The sequence below is a fragment of the Stegostoma tigrinum genome, chromosome 7, assembly GCF_030684315.1.
Source record: "Stegostoma tigrinum isolate sSteTig4 chromosome 7, sSteTig4.hap1, whole genome shotgun sequence".
NCBI classification, from domain to species: domain Eukaryota; kingdom Metazoa; phylum Chordata; class Chondrichthyes; order Orectolobiformes; family Stegostomatidae; genus Stegostoma; species Stegostoma tigrinum.
Genome location: NC_081360.1, coordinates 100,192,708 through 100,208,970, shown reverse-complemented (window position 1 = coordinate 100,208,970; position 16,263 = coordinate 100,192,708). Strand labels below are relative to the sequence as shown.

The 16,263-nt window shown below is 43.0% G+C and overlaps 1 protein-coding gene across 2 annotated transcripts in view; it reads left to right on the top strand.

Moving 5' to 3' along the window:
- nhej1 (nonhomologous end-joining factor 1) overlaps positions 1-16,263 on the top strand; it is a 295,514-nt gene that overhangs the window by 63,765 nt on the left and 215,486 nt on the right. For both annotated transcript variants that reach the window (XM_048534678.2, XM_059647679.1), the window contains exon 5: positions 5,368-5,426. In XM_048534678.2, the coding sequence (XP_048390635.2) occupies positions 5,368-5,426 (59 nt within the window). The remainder of the gene's footprint in view (positions 1-5,367; positions 5,427-16,263) is intronic.

The following is a 16,263-nucleotide window of genomic DNA, read 5'->3' as shown; positions in this document are numbered from 1 at the left end:
TTTAACTTGGATAAATATGAGGTGTTGCATTTCGGAAAAGCAAATCAGGATTAGACTTATACACTTAATGGTAATGTCCTGGGAAGTGTTGCTGAACAAAGAGACCTTGGAGTGCAGGTTCAAAGTTCCTTGAAATTGGAGTCGCAGGTAGATAGGATAGTGAAGAAGACATGTGGTATACTTGCATTTATTGGCCAGTGCACTGAGTATAGCAGTTGGGAGGTCATGTTGTAGCTGTCCAGGACATTGGTTAAGCTATTTTTGGCTTAAAGTGTAATACTGATCTCCCTGCTATAGGAAGGATACTGTGAAGCTTGACAGGGTTCAGAAAAGATTTACAAGGATGTTGCCAGGTTTGCAGGGTTTGAGCAATAGAGAAAAGCCGAATAAACTGGAGCTATTTTCCCGGGAGCGTTGGGGTTGACGGTTGACTTTATAGTAGTTTATGAAATCATGATGGCATGGATGAAATAAATAAGACAAGGTCTTTTCCCCAGGGTGGGGGAGTCCAAAACTAGAGGGGCATAGGCTTAAGGTGAGAGGAGAAAGATTTTAAACGGACCTAAGGAGCAACTTTTTCACACAGAGGGTGGTGCGTGTATGGAATGAGCTGCCAGAGGAAGTGGTGGAGGCTGATACAATTACAATATTTGAAAGGCATCTGGATGGGTATATGAATAGGAAGGGTTTAGAGGGATATGGGCCAAATGATGGCAAATGGAATTAGATTTATTTAGGGTATCTGGTCGGCAGGGATGAGTTAGACTGAAGGGTCGATTTCCGTGCTGTATATCTCTGACTCTGTGTCTGTAAGTAGTATCAACTGTGACTCAGGGATATTTCAGGTCGGTGGGGGGAGCTAAATCTCTACTGCCCCAGACTTAGGTTGATGCCTATTAAAGAAAGGTTACACGATGCTTCAGGGGAAAATGTACTGTACTCAAGACTGTGAAATCAGCATATTACACTCAGACATTTCCTTAACTGTTATGTCAACTTCTTGTGACACTTTGCTTGTCATATTTGCAACAGCCTGTTTGTCAACAGAGTAATCTCCAACTGACTGTGAGTTACATCATGGGAGGCATCTCTTATCCACATGATTTGGTCTGCCTGCCTGTCTGTTAGTCTGCATAGAGCCTAGTCTGTGCACCCTTGGTTTGTGTGTCAGTCAGTTGGCATACCTATCTGCCAGTTTAGTGCACCTCTCAGTTAGTCGGTGTGCGCCTGTGTGCACGCCTGTCTGTTAGTTTGTCAGCCAGTAATTCTTCATATCTTATATTTAGTTGTTCAGTCTGCACCCCAGTCAGTCAGGCAGGCAGCCTGTTCACCTGACATTTAATTGATTGGTCAGTCTGTTCCTGTTGTGTTTGATGAGTCAGTCTTTGCACTGGTCATTTGCGTCGTCTGTGCACGTCAGCCTGTGTATGGGTCAGTCAGTCAGTCAGTTGCCATGTATCTGCATGTGTATGTGTCTGTGCTTGACTGGGTGTTGGTGTGTGTGTCTGTGGGTCTCTGTGTGGGTTTCTGTCTATGTGCCTGTTTGCACGTGTGACTGCCTGTGTAACAATCCCCTCTCCCTAACGAAAACAAATGCGTTATTTTAACATTTTTTTTCCTGAATGTTTCGAATTGAACGTAGTTGATTGGAGAATCCTTCGTATTTACAGGAAAAATATTTGTCTGAGAGCAGTTGAAGTAATATCATTCCTCCTTAAACTACAGTGCTTTGTGTGGGATATGTTGACCTTTCTGTCAGTCAGTTTAAATTTTATATGAAAGGTTTTTTCCCCAAAAAGCATGCATAGAGTAAAAAAATCCTGGGATTAGGTTTACCGAGCTTAGATGTTGTGTGTCAAATGGGCAAGGAAAATCAAAAGAAATATACCGAGGAATTGTTGATTTTGGAGCAGTTGGGTGTTTACAGTGAGGGGTTCTCGGTGCATATGTTAGTGCAGCTTGTAGTAGTGTATGCAGTAAAATGTTGATCTTTCTGTCAATCAAGTTGAATTTTAATCAGAATATGATCCAAGACCCACAGAAGAAACCTGGGGATTAGGTTCGCAGAGTCTGTGTGACTTTACTGTTTAGGTTGCAAAAAAATTAGAGAAGTGGTTTTTGATTTTTCTTTTCACCCTCCTCCTCCTCTATCCTTGCGTCTTTGAACCTGATTGTGGGGGTGGCATTGATATAATCGTGAATCGCCGCTGTTTATGTTGTAAGAATTCACCTTTGATGCCTCTCAATTGCTCCGAAAGGTTCAGTCAGTAGTTTTGCGGGAAGAGGTGGCATTGAGCCACATTGGATCATGTGTTGGCTCATCTCAGCTGAGATGGCTTGGTGTCATTGAAGTCACCTGCTGTGGTCCCCTGGCAGGAGACAGAATTATCAAAGATGCATGCACTTATTGTACTCTACTGGCTTTTTTCGGGGAAAGAAAATTTATCTAACGTCTTTGTGATGCACCCGTTATGACCACAGGATGTCCTAAAAAAACCTTACAATTTACTGATTTTATTATTTGTTCTTGGTTTGTGAGCATCACTGGCAAAGCCCAGCATATGTTGCCCACTGCTAACAGCTCTGGAGAAATAAGAGGTGAGCCTCATTCCTGAACTACTGTAATCTTTGTGGGGCAGATACACCCACAGTGTTGTTAGACAGCAAGTTCCATGGTTTTGACCCAGTGCCGCTGAGGAACAGTGACACATTTCCAAGTCAGGATATTGCAAAGCTTGGCGGGTAACTTCTAGGTGGCAGTGCTCCCATGCATCTACTGCCCTTATCCTTCCAGGTGGTCAAGGTCAGAAGTTTGGAAGGTGCTGCATATGGAGCCTAGATGAATTTCTGCAGTACTGGAGGGAGTGAATGTTTAATGTGGGAATGGGGTGTCAATCCAGCAGCCAATGCTCCTGTTAGGGTGAAGGGTACGACTGGAAGGCATAGGGAATGCTTGATGACTGGAAAAATTAAGGTTTTGTGCGAGAAAAAGAAGAAAATGTATGTGAAGTATATATCACGAGAGATTGAATGAATTCGTAGAAGACTATAAAGGCAGTAGAAGTATACTTAAGAGGGAAATCAGGAAGGCAGAAAGAGGATGAGAGGTAGCATTGACAATCGAATTAATGAGAATTCAAACACGTTCTACAAATACGTTACGGACAAAAGAGTAAGTAGGGAGAGAATAGGGCCCCTTAAAGATCAGCGAGGTTGCCTGTGTGTGGAACTGCAGGAGATGGGGGAGATACTAACGTATTTTGCATCAGTGTTTACTGTGGAGAATAACATGGAAGATGTAGAACATGGAGAAATAAATAGCGACCTTTTGAAAAACATCCATATTACAGGGGAGGAGGTGCTGGACAGCTTAAAATTCATAAAGGTGAATAAAACTCTGGGATCTGATCTGGTGTATCCTAGGAGTCTGTGGGAAACTAGGGAAGTGATTACTGGGCCCCTTACTGAGATATTTGTATCATCCGTAGCCACAGGTGAGTTGCTGGAAGATTTGAGATTGTCTAATGTGGTGCCACTATATAACAAAAGGTGGTAAGGAAAAGCCAGGGCACTATAGACCGGTGAGCCTGGCATCGGTGGCAGGCAAGTTGTTGGGGGGAGTCCTGAGGGACAGGATTTACATGTATTTGGAAAGGCAGGGACTGATTAGGGATAGTCAGCATGGCTTTGTGTGTGGAAAATCATGCCTCACTAACTTGATTGAGTTTTCTGAAGAAGTAATGAAGAGGATGGATGAGACTAGAGCAGTGGAAGATATGTTCATCAAGGTTCCTCATGGAGGATTGGTTGACAAGGTTAGATCATATGGAATAGAAGCAGAACTAGCTATTTGAATATAGAACTGGGTCGAAGGTAGAAGACAGAGGATGCTGGTAGAGGGTTGCTATTCAGACTGGAGTCCTGTGGTGAGTCGTGTGCCACAAGGATCAGTGGCAAATCCATTGCTTTTCCTCATTTATATAAATAATTTGGATGTGAGCATAGGAGGTATGGTTAGTAAGTTTATGACACCAAAATTGGAGCTGTAGTGGACAGCACAGAAGGTTACGTCAGAGTGCAATGAGATCAGATGGGCCAGTGGGCTGAGAATTGATAGATGGAGTTTAATTTAGATAAACGTGGAAAGGTAAATCAGGCAGAACTTATACAGTTAGTGGTAGAGTGCTGGGTAGTGTTGCTGAACAAAGCAACTTTGGAGTGCAGGTTCATAGTTCCTTGAAAGCGAAGTCACAGTTCGATAGGATAGTGAAGAAGGTATTTGGTATGCTCGCTTTTATTAGTCAGTGCATTGAGTTTCGGAGATGGGAGGCCATGTTGTGTCTGTACAGGACATTGGTTAAGGTACTTTTGGAATACTGTATGAAATTATGGTCTCTCGTCTAGAGAAGGGATGTAATGAAACTTTAAAGGGTCCAGAAAAGATTTACAAGGATGTTGCCAGGTTGGAGGTTTGAGAAGCTGAATATGCTGGAGCTATTTTCCGGGAGCATCAGGGGTTGGCAGGTAACCTTATAGAAGTTTATAAGATCATCATGGGCTTGGAAAGGGTGAATATACAAGGTCTTTTCCCCAGGGTGGGGGAGTCCAAAATTGGAGGGTGTAGATTTAAGGAGAGAGGGGAGTGATTTAAAAGGGACCTAAGGGGCAGAGTTTGCATGCAGAGGGTGGTGCATGTATGGAATGAGCTGCTAGTGAAAATGGTGAAAGCCGATATAATTACAACATTTGAAAGGCATCTGGATGTGTCTAAAAGGTTTAGAGGGATATGGGCCAAATGATGGCAAATGGGACTAGTTTTATTTGGTTCACCTGGTTGGCATGGACAAGTTGGATCAAAGGGTCTGTTTCATGCTGTATGACTCAATGACTTTCCCTCTACCAGTTATGACCCTCTAATGAGAGAACAGCTGTGTGGTCCAGTAGGACTATGGCAACCAATGAGGCATGCTGTTAAGTGACGCACTGATGAGAGCTCTCTTGCTCAAGGAACTTTGAGTCTTAGGGTTACTTTTATGTGCCCAGGGGTATGCAAAGATTTAACTGGGAATCTCCCAACAAAAGGCATGAAAGTTTTCTCCTTTTTCTAGTGCAAACTCTGCCCTTTGAGACACAGTGTGTAGCATTATCTGGCCTCCTCCACCCACCCCATCTCCATAGCAGCTGGACTCCTCCATGAATTAGGCAAGCTCTTGCCTCAGATTTCTTTTGGCTGCTAGTTATTTCTGTCAGCTCTACATTGATCTACATGTCTTCATTACTTTGCTTCATATATTTTCCTGTGAATTGGACCAACAGGAGGCTTTCAACTGATCATTTCCATTCTTTGTCTTTATTTTGTGTGCCTAGATCGTTTGGAGACTGAGACTTTCAACGAGGAGGAATTTAAAGACCGTTTTTTTGCAGAGGTAAGAACATTGGGCTCAATGCTTGTGGGACCCTTGAGCAGCAGTTGGGGATGGCATGGCTGACTATTGATTGTGAGTTGCCTGGAGCTCCTTGTCTCTGTTATAAGTGGTGTGTTCCATCATGCATCAATTCCTCCCTCATGCCACTTAACCTGTGCAGGTGTTGTATAACCAGAGTGTGCTCAGACTACTTAGCAGGTAGACAACATTTGTCGAGAGAGAGAGAGTTATGGTTAGGGTCCACTGCTGAAGAAGAATTATACCTGACTGCAAATGTTATCTTTTAAAAATTTATTCAAGAGGGATCTGTGGTTCAGCCAGCATTTATTATTACCCCACCTTAACTGCCTAGAGAGCAGATACAAGCCAACCACTTTGCCGTGGGTCTGGAGTCACATGTAAGTCAGATAAGGAATGGGTGGCAGATTTTGACGACAATCAACAATGGCCAAGTTTTAATTGAGCTCAAATTTCACTGTCTGCCAGGGTGGGACTTGAATCCATGTTTCCTGGTGGTCTGGATTACTAATTTGGTGACAATACAACTTTACCACCATGGCTGTCCATATAACTCTGTCCCTCTCTCTCCAGAGGTGCTGCTAGCCTGCTGAGTTTCTTCAGCAATCTCTTTCTTTCAAATTTCCAGTATCTGTAGTATTTTTCTTTTATTGGAGAGGAATAGTTAATGTGTTGAACTAAATAAAAACTGAAAGCGGATCCTGCAAATCAGAGACAAAAATAGAAGTTGTTGGAAAAGCTCAGCAGATCTGGCAGCATCTATGAAGAGAAATCAGCGTTAACATTTTGGGTCAAAAATCCGTTCTGAGGAATGGCCACTTGACTCGAAACATGATTTTTCTCCACAGTGCGCCAGACCTGCCGAGCTTTTCCAGCAATTTCTATCTTTGCCTTTAAATTTTTCTATATGTTTCGTATACCTTGCTTACTTGCTCACAATTGCACTTCACAGAATCTGGCCATTTGGCTCAATGTTTTTTCCAGAGTTTATGTTTCTTATGAATTTTATTTACTCTGTTTACTGCAGTTCACCATTTCAGCATCATCTTCTACTGCATTTTCCATCATGTACTTACTTAATTTCTACTTTAGTGCATCTGCTCTTCACCTCAGGCACTCCATAAGGTCATAAGCTCCACTTTTCTGCATAAAGAAGCTTCTGAATTCCATATTACATGAGATTTTATTTGACTAAGTTTCATATGTATGGACTAGTTTTGAAATCTCCCAAAGGTGGGAGCATACCCCCTAGTTTTATCCATCAAACCCTTTTATAATTTTGAAAAAAACAAGAGAACTGCAGATGCTGTAAATCAGGAAACAAAACAGAAATTGCTGGAAAAGCTCAGCAGGTCTGGTGGCATCTGTGAAGGAAAAAACAGAGTTTTAACATGTCAGGTTCACAGGAAGGGTCACCGGACCTGAAAAATTAACTGTTTTTTCCCTTGACAGATGCTGCCAGACCTGCTGAGCTTTTCCAGCAATTTCTGTTTTGTTTCCTTTTATAATTTTAGTAGCTTCTGGCATTTTTGTCTGTTCTGGAGGACAAACCCTAGGCTGTCCAGTTTCCCTAATAACTGTGTCCTCCCCATTCTGCTATCAGCCTTCGAAATCTTTTCTTTAGACTTTCAACAGTACCTCCATAACCTTTTAGTAAAACACAGTCCAAATCTGTCCATAGTACACAAGTAAGGTGCCGTAACATATCTTCCTTGCCTTTCAATTCTATTTCTCTGGAAGCAAACACCTCTGCATTGTAATCATATTAACCCCGGAACACTATTGCAAATAGTTTGTGTATCTGTGCCTTTACATTCCCTTTGGACTTCTGTCCTGTTCAGACTCTTATTTCTTTGCTAAGGAGTAAATGCCCTCCTTGTACTTTCTGAAACTGCAATGTCTCAAACAGATTAAGCATTTCTTTTTCAAAATGAGAAGGGGGAATGGGTCACATGGGTTATGCCTCAGGCACAAAACCACAGACCACAAAGCATAGCCAGCCTTGTCCTCTGACTATGCTTTGTGCCTGCCGTGTGGGATGGTAATTACAGAGAAGAGCGGCTGAGGTGAAGCCAGACTGAATTGAATGAAATCTGTGTTGTGTGTACTATCTTCAGAGGGTTTGTAAGAGCATTGAAACATGGGATAGAATGATCCGGTTTCCTTCTCGTCTCCTTGATGATGATAGCAATGATGTGTTTGTTTCTCTGTGTTCTTTTGGTGCAATTCAAAATGAAGGATATTAGCATGGTAATTTCCATTTCAAGTGCCCTTGGCAAGGTACAGCGTGGTGTTAGAGTAAAGTTCCTTCTACAATGTCCCCATCAAACATTCCCAGGACAGGTACAGCATGGTGTTAGATACAGAGTAAATCTGCCTCTACTCTTTTAAACTGAAAGTAAAGCTGTTTCTTTTCTTGCAAACTGAAAATAAACAATCTGAGGACAAGTAGAGGAATGGATTAGATGTACCATAATGCTCTGTCTGTTCTGTCCTGCCAAGCAGTCTAAGCTTGGATATAAAACATTAACAATCTGACCTGATGAAATGACCTGTACAGGGCATGTTCTGTATTGATCTCATACAACACTGTACATGGAGCGTTCTTTACTTGAGCACTGAAGTAAGTGATTCTGTAATGATTGAAGAGCTGTTTAGATACAGTGAGGATGACAGTGTAGTTTCTGTGAAAAACTGCAATGGATGTACTGGAAGGTCTTCCTCATACTTAATTATCTTTATTATGAGAAGACTAGCTTACATCATGTTCAGCTGTGAAAGGCAATTTTTTACAACTGCTAGATGTTGAATTCACATTTATATAGCATCTTCTATGACCTCATGTTGTCCCACTGTGTTTGATATTCAGTTGAAATATTGTCACATTATGACATAGGGTACACTTTGTGCTCCCTCAAACAACAATGCTCAAAAAAACCAGGTTTTCCACTTTTATTTGCTCATGGGATGAGGGTGTCACTGGCTAGACCACCATTTCTTATCTATCCCTATTTGTTCAGAGAGCAGTTGAGAGTGAACCACAGTGCGGTTGGTCTGGAGTCACACTTAGCCAGGCTAGGTAAGGATGGCAGATTTCCTTCTCTAAAGGCATTAGTGAACCATATAGATTTTTAAAACAACTGACAGATGGTCACCATTCAGCTGGCTTTGTATTCATATTTTTATTGAATTCAAATTCCACCATCTGCCGTAGTGGGATTTGAACATGTGCCCAGATCTAGCAGCTCAAGACTTGGCTTCCATAAGGTACCGTGGACCAACAGCAGCACAATCAGTAACTTTATGGCCCAGCATATCGTTCATGCTGCCATTACTATTAAGCCAGGGAATCAACCTGGTTCAATGGAAAGTGCAGGAGGGCATCCAGGAGCAGCACCAGGCATACCCTAAATTTCAACCAGGTGAATCCACAAAACAAGGCTACTTGTGTACCAAACACTATAAGCTGCAAGTGATATACAGAGTGAAGCAATTCTATAATCTTCTGATCAGATCAGCAGTCCTGCCACATTCAGTTGAGAATGGCAGTGGGCAACTGAACAACTCACTGGAGGAGGATGCTCCACAAATCTCCGCATCCTTAATCATGCGAGAGCTCTTATCAGTACGAAAGATAAGACTGAAAAATTTGCAACAGTCTTCAGCCAGAAGTGCCAAGTGAATGATTCATCTCCTGGATTAGGCCAGCATTACAGATGCCAGCTTTCAGCTAATTCCATTCACTATACATGATATCAAGAGATGATTGTCGGCACTGGATTGTGCAAAGGCTACAGGCCCTGACAACATTCAGGCAAAAGTACTTAAGACTTGTTCTCAGAACCCAGTACATTGCTATATGTTTTGTATGCAAAAAGCAGGACAAATTCACCACAGCCAATTACCGCCTCATCAGTCTGCTTTCGATCACCGGTAGAATGCTGAAAGGTTTCGTCAATAATACTGTCACACGGCAGTCATTGATGCTCGGTTTAGGTCCTGCCAGGGCACTCAGCTCCTGAATTGCTTACAGTCTTGATTCAAACATGGGCAAGAGGAGGCAATGGCCTAGTGGTATTATCGCTGGACTGTAAATCCAGAGACCTGGAAACGTTCTGGGGACCCAGGTTCAAAACCTGTCACGCAGATGGTGGAACTTGAATTCAATAAAGTATCTGGAATTAAGAGTCTAATGATGCCCATGAATCCATTGTTAATTGTTGTGAAAAACGCATCTGGTTCACTAATGTCCTTTATGGGAGGGAATTGCCATCCTTACCTGGCCTGGCCTACATGTTACTCTAGACCCACAGCAAAGCCGTTGTCTTTGAACTGCCATTTGGGCAATTAGGGATGGACAATAAATGCTGCCTTGCCAGCGACATTATCATCCCATTAATGAATTAAAAAAGCTCTGAATTTCAGAGATGAGGTGAGAGTGGCAGCCTTTGTCATCAAGGCTGCATTTTGCTCAAGTTTGCCATCAAGGAGCCCTGGCAAACCTGGAGTCGATTGGGATTGGGGCAGAGAACTAACCTTTGCTGGAATCATACCTGGAACAAAGGAAGATGGGTATGGCTGTTGGACATCAGTCATTTCAGTTCCAGGGTAGTGTCTTAGGTACAGCCATCTTCAGCTGCTTTATCATTGACCTTCCTTTCATCATAAGATCAGAAGTGGAAATATTTGCTGACAGTTGCACAGTGTTGAGCACCGTTGAGACACCTTAGATACTGAAATAGTCCATGTCCAAATGCGGCATGACTTGGACAATTTCTGTGTGAGGGCTGATAAGTGGCAAGTGACATTTGTGCCAAACAAATGATGCCCATGAATCCATTGTTAATTGTTGTGCAGCATTGGAGGCAGTCCAAAGAAGTTGATTCGGAATACGGAAGGATTTTCATATGAGGAGATTTCAATAGATTGGGCTTGAATTCATCGGAATTCAAAAGAATGAGAGGCGATCTTATTCAGCTATATCAAATTCTTAGGGCACATGATGGGGTAGAACAGCTAGGTTGTTTCCCCTTGTGAGAGGACCGTGGACATAATCTCAGGATCGTGCGTTTGGTACAGAGATGAGGAAGAATTTTTTTTCTCCAAGAATGGTCAAATGGTGGAATGTTTTACTGCAGTGGGCTTTCGAGGCTGGGCTATTAAGTATATTCAAGGTTGAGAGAGAAATTTTTAGTCGGATAGGGATTCAAAGGTGATGGGGAAAAAGCAGCAAAGCAGAGTTAAAAATGAACAATGAACCACAATTTCATTGAATGGCAGAGCAAACTTGATGGGCTGCATGGTCATCTACTGCTTCCATGTTTTTATGGCCTTACGGGCCAAGTTTAATGAGAGAATCTACCCACCACCCTTTAACATTCAATGGCATTACTGTTACTGAATTTCCCACTATCAATATCCTGACTCCCCAAAGCCTGTTCACCATCTACAAGGCATAAGTTGGGAATGTGAGGTAACAAAGTGTGAAGCTGGATGAACACAGCAGGCCAAGCAGCATCTTAGGAGCACGAAAGCTGATGTTTTGGGCCCAGACCCTCCATCAGAAATGGGGGAGGGGAGATGGTTCTGAAATAAATAGGGAGAGAGGGAGGCGGATCGCCTCCTCCCCTCTCCCTATTTATTTCAGATTTGATCCACATCCCTCTCTCTCCCTATTTATTTCAGAATCCTCTCCCCCTCCCCCATTTCTGATGAAGGGTCTAGGCCCGAAACATCAGCTTTTGTGCTCCTAAGATGCTGCTTGGCCTGCTGTGTTCATCCAGTTCTACACTTTGTTGTCTCGGATTCTCTAGCATCTGCAGTTCCCATTATCTTTGATACAAGTCGGGAATGTGATGGAATACTGTCCACTTGCCTGGATGGGTGATGCAACAATCAAGAAGCTTGACACCATCCAGGACAAACGGCTTTCTTGATTGGTGCCAAATCCATAAACATCCACTCTCTCCACCATCGAAACTCAGTCGCAGTGTGTATCACCTAAAAGCTGCACTGCAGAAAGTCAGCAAAGGTCCTTACACAGCACCTTCCAAACTCCCAACCATATCAACTAGAAGGTCTGGGACATCAGAGAACACCACCAGCTGTTTGGGATGGGCAATAAATGTTGGCTTAGCCAGCGACTCCCTCATTCTGTTAAGTGTGTCTTGATTCCAACGTTTTGGTGTGAAAAGGAGATTTTCCAGAATAGTTCTAGGGATGTTTTGGGTTGGTGACGTTAGGTGGTACTGTTGGTACAAAGCTAGGCTTGAAATGTTGTGTTGTTTCTCCATGGAGTAAAGGAGATTTGAGGGCAGATTTGACAGAGGGTCTATATTATCATCACTGGCTTAGTTAATGTCGTCAAGAATTACTGTTCCCATCATTAATTGTATCAAGGCTACAGAACACAAGGTTAATGTGAGTGTTTTTGCATTGTACGTGGTAACTATGCTGATCGTGAAGATAGTGAATACAGAAACGGTCAATGATTGCAGATGGAGATTGAGTGGGAACTCGAAGAAAATACATCTGCTGGGCTACAGAGTTCGGGTGAGGGAGTGGGACTGACTACATGCTGGCTCACCCCAGAACACTGCTGTGCGAGGGCTTGGTTGGCCTCCTGTGCTATAAATTACTGTCCACTTCTAGACATCCTTCCATGGCTTTGCTCCTGCCCAGATCTGTTAGATTCTCCAACCCTGCAACCCTTAAGATCTCTGTACTCCTTCAGTTCAAGCTCCATGCCCAAGTTCTCTTGGACAGTTTAATCCCGCTATAATTCACAGCAGTCCTTTGGCTGCTTGGATCCCAAACTCTGGAATTTATTCCCTGAACCTACCCTGCTTGCTCTCCATCTATGAGACAGTTCTCAAATCTTCATTCCATGTTTTTTATCTTTTTGTGTAACTTGTGTATTTCGCTCATTTTTGCTTTGATAAGGCTCCTGGCCAATCTTATTGGCAGCTTTTGCTGAGTTAAAGATGCTATTGAAATGCAAACTGCTATTGTTGTCCTGTTGTGACTACGGCATGCACCTTACTTTACTATTCCTTTGTGTGAAAGAGAGTTAATAGTGGACTTGGAATTCCTAAAGCAGTCTATCAATAAACTGGGAATAGAATTGAAAGAACAAAAAATAATTTGCATTTCTATGGTCCCTTTCACATCCAGTGAGGTTGCTTTGAAAGTCATAACGTAGTAAACATGGAAACAGGCCCTTCGGTTCAAACTGATCCATATTGACCATGGTGCCCCCTCACCTAGTTCCAGCTGTCTGCATTTGACCCTTATCCCTCTAAACCCTTCCCGTCCATGTACCTATCCAAATGTTGCTTAAGTGTTGTTATTGTACCTGCCTCAACCACTTTATCTAGCAGCCCACTCTACATACGCACCACTCTCTGCGTGAAGACGTTGCCCCTCAGGTCCTTGTTAAATCTTACCCCTCTCACCTTAAACCTGTGCCCTCTAGTTTTCAGTTTCCCATCCCTGGGAAAAAGACTATATGTATTCATCCTATCTATGCCCCTCATGATTTTATACACCTCAATAAGGTCACCCCTCATTCTCCTATGATCCAAAGAATACAGCCCTATCCTGGCCAAGCTCTCTCTATAACTCAGGCCTTCTAGTCCAGGCAACGTCCTTGTGAATAAAACAAGAAGGCAGATTACTACCTGAATAGCTGTAAATTGGGAGAGGGGAGTGTTCGGTCGTATTTGAGTGTCCTTGTGCGTCAGTCACTGAAGATCAGCATGCAGGTGCAGTAGGCGGTAAAGAAGGCAAATAGTATATTGGCCTCCATTGTGAGAGGTTGTGAGTACAGGAGCAGGGATGTGCTGTTGCAGTTATACAGGGCATTGGTGAGACCACACCTAGAATATTGTGTGCAGTTTTGGTCTCCTTTTCTGAGGAAGGATACTGTTACTTTCGAGGGAGTGCAGCAAAGGTTTACCAGGCTGGTTCCAGGGCTGGTGGGTCTGACGTATGAGGAGAGCTCAATTAGATTAGGATTGTTTTCACTGGAGTTCAGACGAATGAGGGGGGGGGGGGGATCTCATAGAGAGTTATAAAATTATAACAGCACTGGACAGGGTTGATGCAGGGGGAATTTCCCGATGGTGCATGTGTTCAGAACCAGGGGTCACAGTCTGAGGATTTGGGGTTGATCATTTAGGGTGGAGATGAGGAGACATTTCTTCACTCAAGGAGTGGTGAACCTGTAGAATTCATTATCACAGGAACTATTTGATGCTAAAACATTTGAATGTATTCAAGAGGTGACTGGAGATAGCACTTGGGGTGAATGGGATCACAGATTATGGGGAGAAGGGAAGATTGGGCTATTGAGTTGGATGACCAGTCATGATCGTGAAGAATGGCGAAGCAGGCTCAAAAGGCCAAATGGCTTCTTCCTGCTCCTATCTTCTGTGTTTCTATGTTTCCCGTTTAACTATATGTTTCCTATAACAAGGTGACCAAAACTGTACACAATGCTCCAAATGCAGCCTCACCAACTGTACAACTTATACAACTGTAACAAAACGTCCCAACTCCTTTACTCAGTGCCTCAACTGATGAAGACCAGCATGATAAATGCCTTCTTAACCACCTTGCCCATTTGTGATAACAAAGTGTGGGGCTGGATGAACACAGCAGGCCAAGCAGCATCTTAGGAGCACAAAAGCTGATGTTTTGGGCCGCTTTTGTGCTCCTAAGATGCTGCTTGGCCTGCTGTGTTCATTCCAGTTCCACACTTTGTTTTCTCGGATTCTCCAGCTTTTGCAGTTCCCAATATCTCTTGTCCATCTGTGATGCCGCTTTCAATGAACTATGTACTTGTGTTCCTCGGTCTCCCTGTTCCACAACACTTCTTAAGACCTTACCATTTACTCTATAAGTCTGACCTTGATTTGACTTTGCAAAGTTCAACACTTCACATTTATCTATATTTAATTGCATTTGCCAATCCTCAGCTCACTTCCCCATCTGATCACGATCACTCTGTAGTTTTTGACAACCTTCCTCGCTATCAACGATACCTCCTAATTTTGTATCATCTGCAAACTTACTAATCATGCGTTGTACATTCACATCTAGATCATTTATGTAAATAGCACATAACAAAGTTCCCAGAAAGTGTTCAGCATTGAAATGCAGGAAATACAGGTGCCAGTTTGTGCATTGCAAGATCCCACAGAAAGAAATGAGATGACATCTGATGGTCCGCCTCCCCCTCTCTCCCTATTTATTCCAGTTCCCTCCCCCCATCCCCCTCTCTGATGAAGGGTCTAGGCCCGAAACGTCAGCTTTTGTGCTCCTGAGATGCTGCTTGGCCTGCTGTGTTCATCCAGCCTCACATTTTATTATCTTGGAATCTCCAGCATCTGCAGTTCCCATTATCTCTGACATCTGATGGACTTTTTTTAAAAGTGATATTGAAATAGGAAGAAATACTGACCACGTCATCAGACAAAACTCCCTTGGCTTTTGTTAAAACTGAACCATGAGATCTTTACTATCCACCTGAGAGAACAATGTGGTCTTTAGATCCATCTGAGAGAGCCATGCTTATCTTTAGATCCACCTGAGAAAGCAGGAAGGACTTAAAATCTCATCCAGTCAATGCGAATAAAGTGCCTCCCTTAGGTGGGTGAATCTGGAATGTCTCTGTTGAGAACATGCTTTTGTATTTTGTCCTCTCTGAAATTGTCAAGAAATGTTTATTTACAAATTCCACAATGTGTGCAGAGGATCTGAGCCTTGTTACATTACCTACTCTCAACCATTGGGGGCACCAATGTCATCAAATATAGTGGCTCACTTGCAGCCTCTAGTGGCAGTGGTTGACAATGCATTTCTTTTTCAATTTCAACTTTTTAATACTTTTAGTTTAAGCATCTATGCCCATAAGACATAGGAGTGGAAGTAAGGCCATTCAGCCCATCAAGTCCACTCCACGATTAAAATCATGGCTGATGGGCATTTCAACTCCACTTCCCTGCACTCCCCCCATAGCCCTTGACTCCTTCTGAGATCAAGAATTTGTCGATCTCTGCCTTGAAGTCATCCAACGTCCCGGCCTCCACTGCACTCCGTGGCAATGAATTCCACAAGCCCACCACTCTCTGACTGAAGAAATGTCGTCTCATTTCAGTTTTAAATTTACCCCCTCTAATTTTAAGGCTGTGCCCTAGCGTCCACCCCTTCTAAGCCATACATAATCTTGTAAGTTTCTATTAGATCTCACCTCAACCATCTAAACTCTAATGAGTACAATCCCAGGATCCTTAGCCGTTCATCATATGTTAAACCTACCACTCCAGGGATCATCCGTGTGAATCTCTGCTGGACACGCTCCAGGGCTGGTATGTACTTCCTGAGGTGTGGGGCCCAAAATTGGACACAGTATTCTAAATAGGGCCTAACTAGAGCTTTATAAAGCCTCAGAAGCACATCGCTGCTTTTATATTCAAACCCTCTTGAGATAAACGACAACATTACATTCGCTTCCTTAATCACGGACTCTACTTGCAAGTTAGCCTTTAGAGAATCCTGGACCAACATTCCCTTTGTACTTCTGCTTTACAAATTTTCTCACCATTTAGAAAATAGTCCATGCCTGTATTCTTTTTTCCAAAGTGCAAAACCTCACATTTACTCACATTGAATTTTATCAGCCATTTCCTGGACCACTCTCCTAAAACTGTCTAAATCTTTCTGCAGCTTCCCCACCTCCTCACTACTACCTGCCTGTCCACCTATCTTCGTATCATCGGCAAACTTCGCCAGAATGCCCCCAGTCCCTTCATCCAGA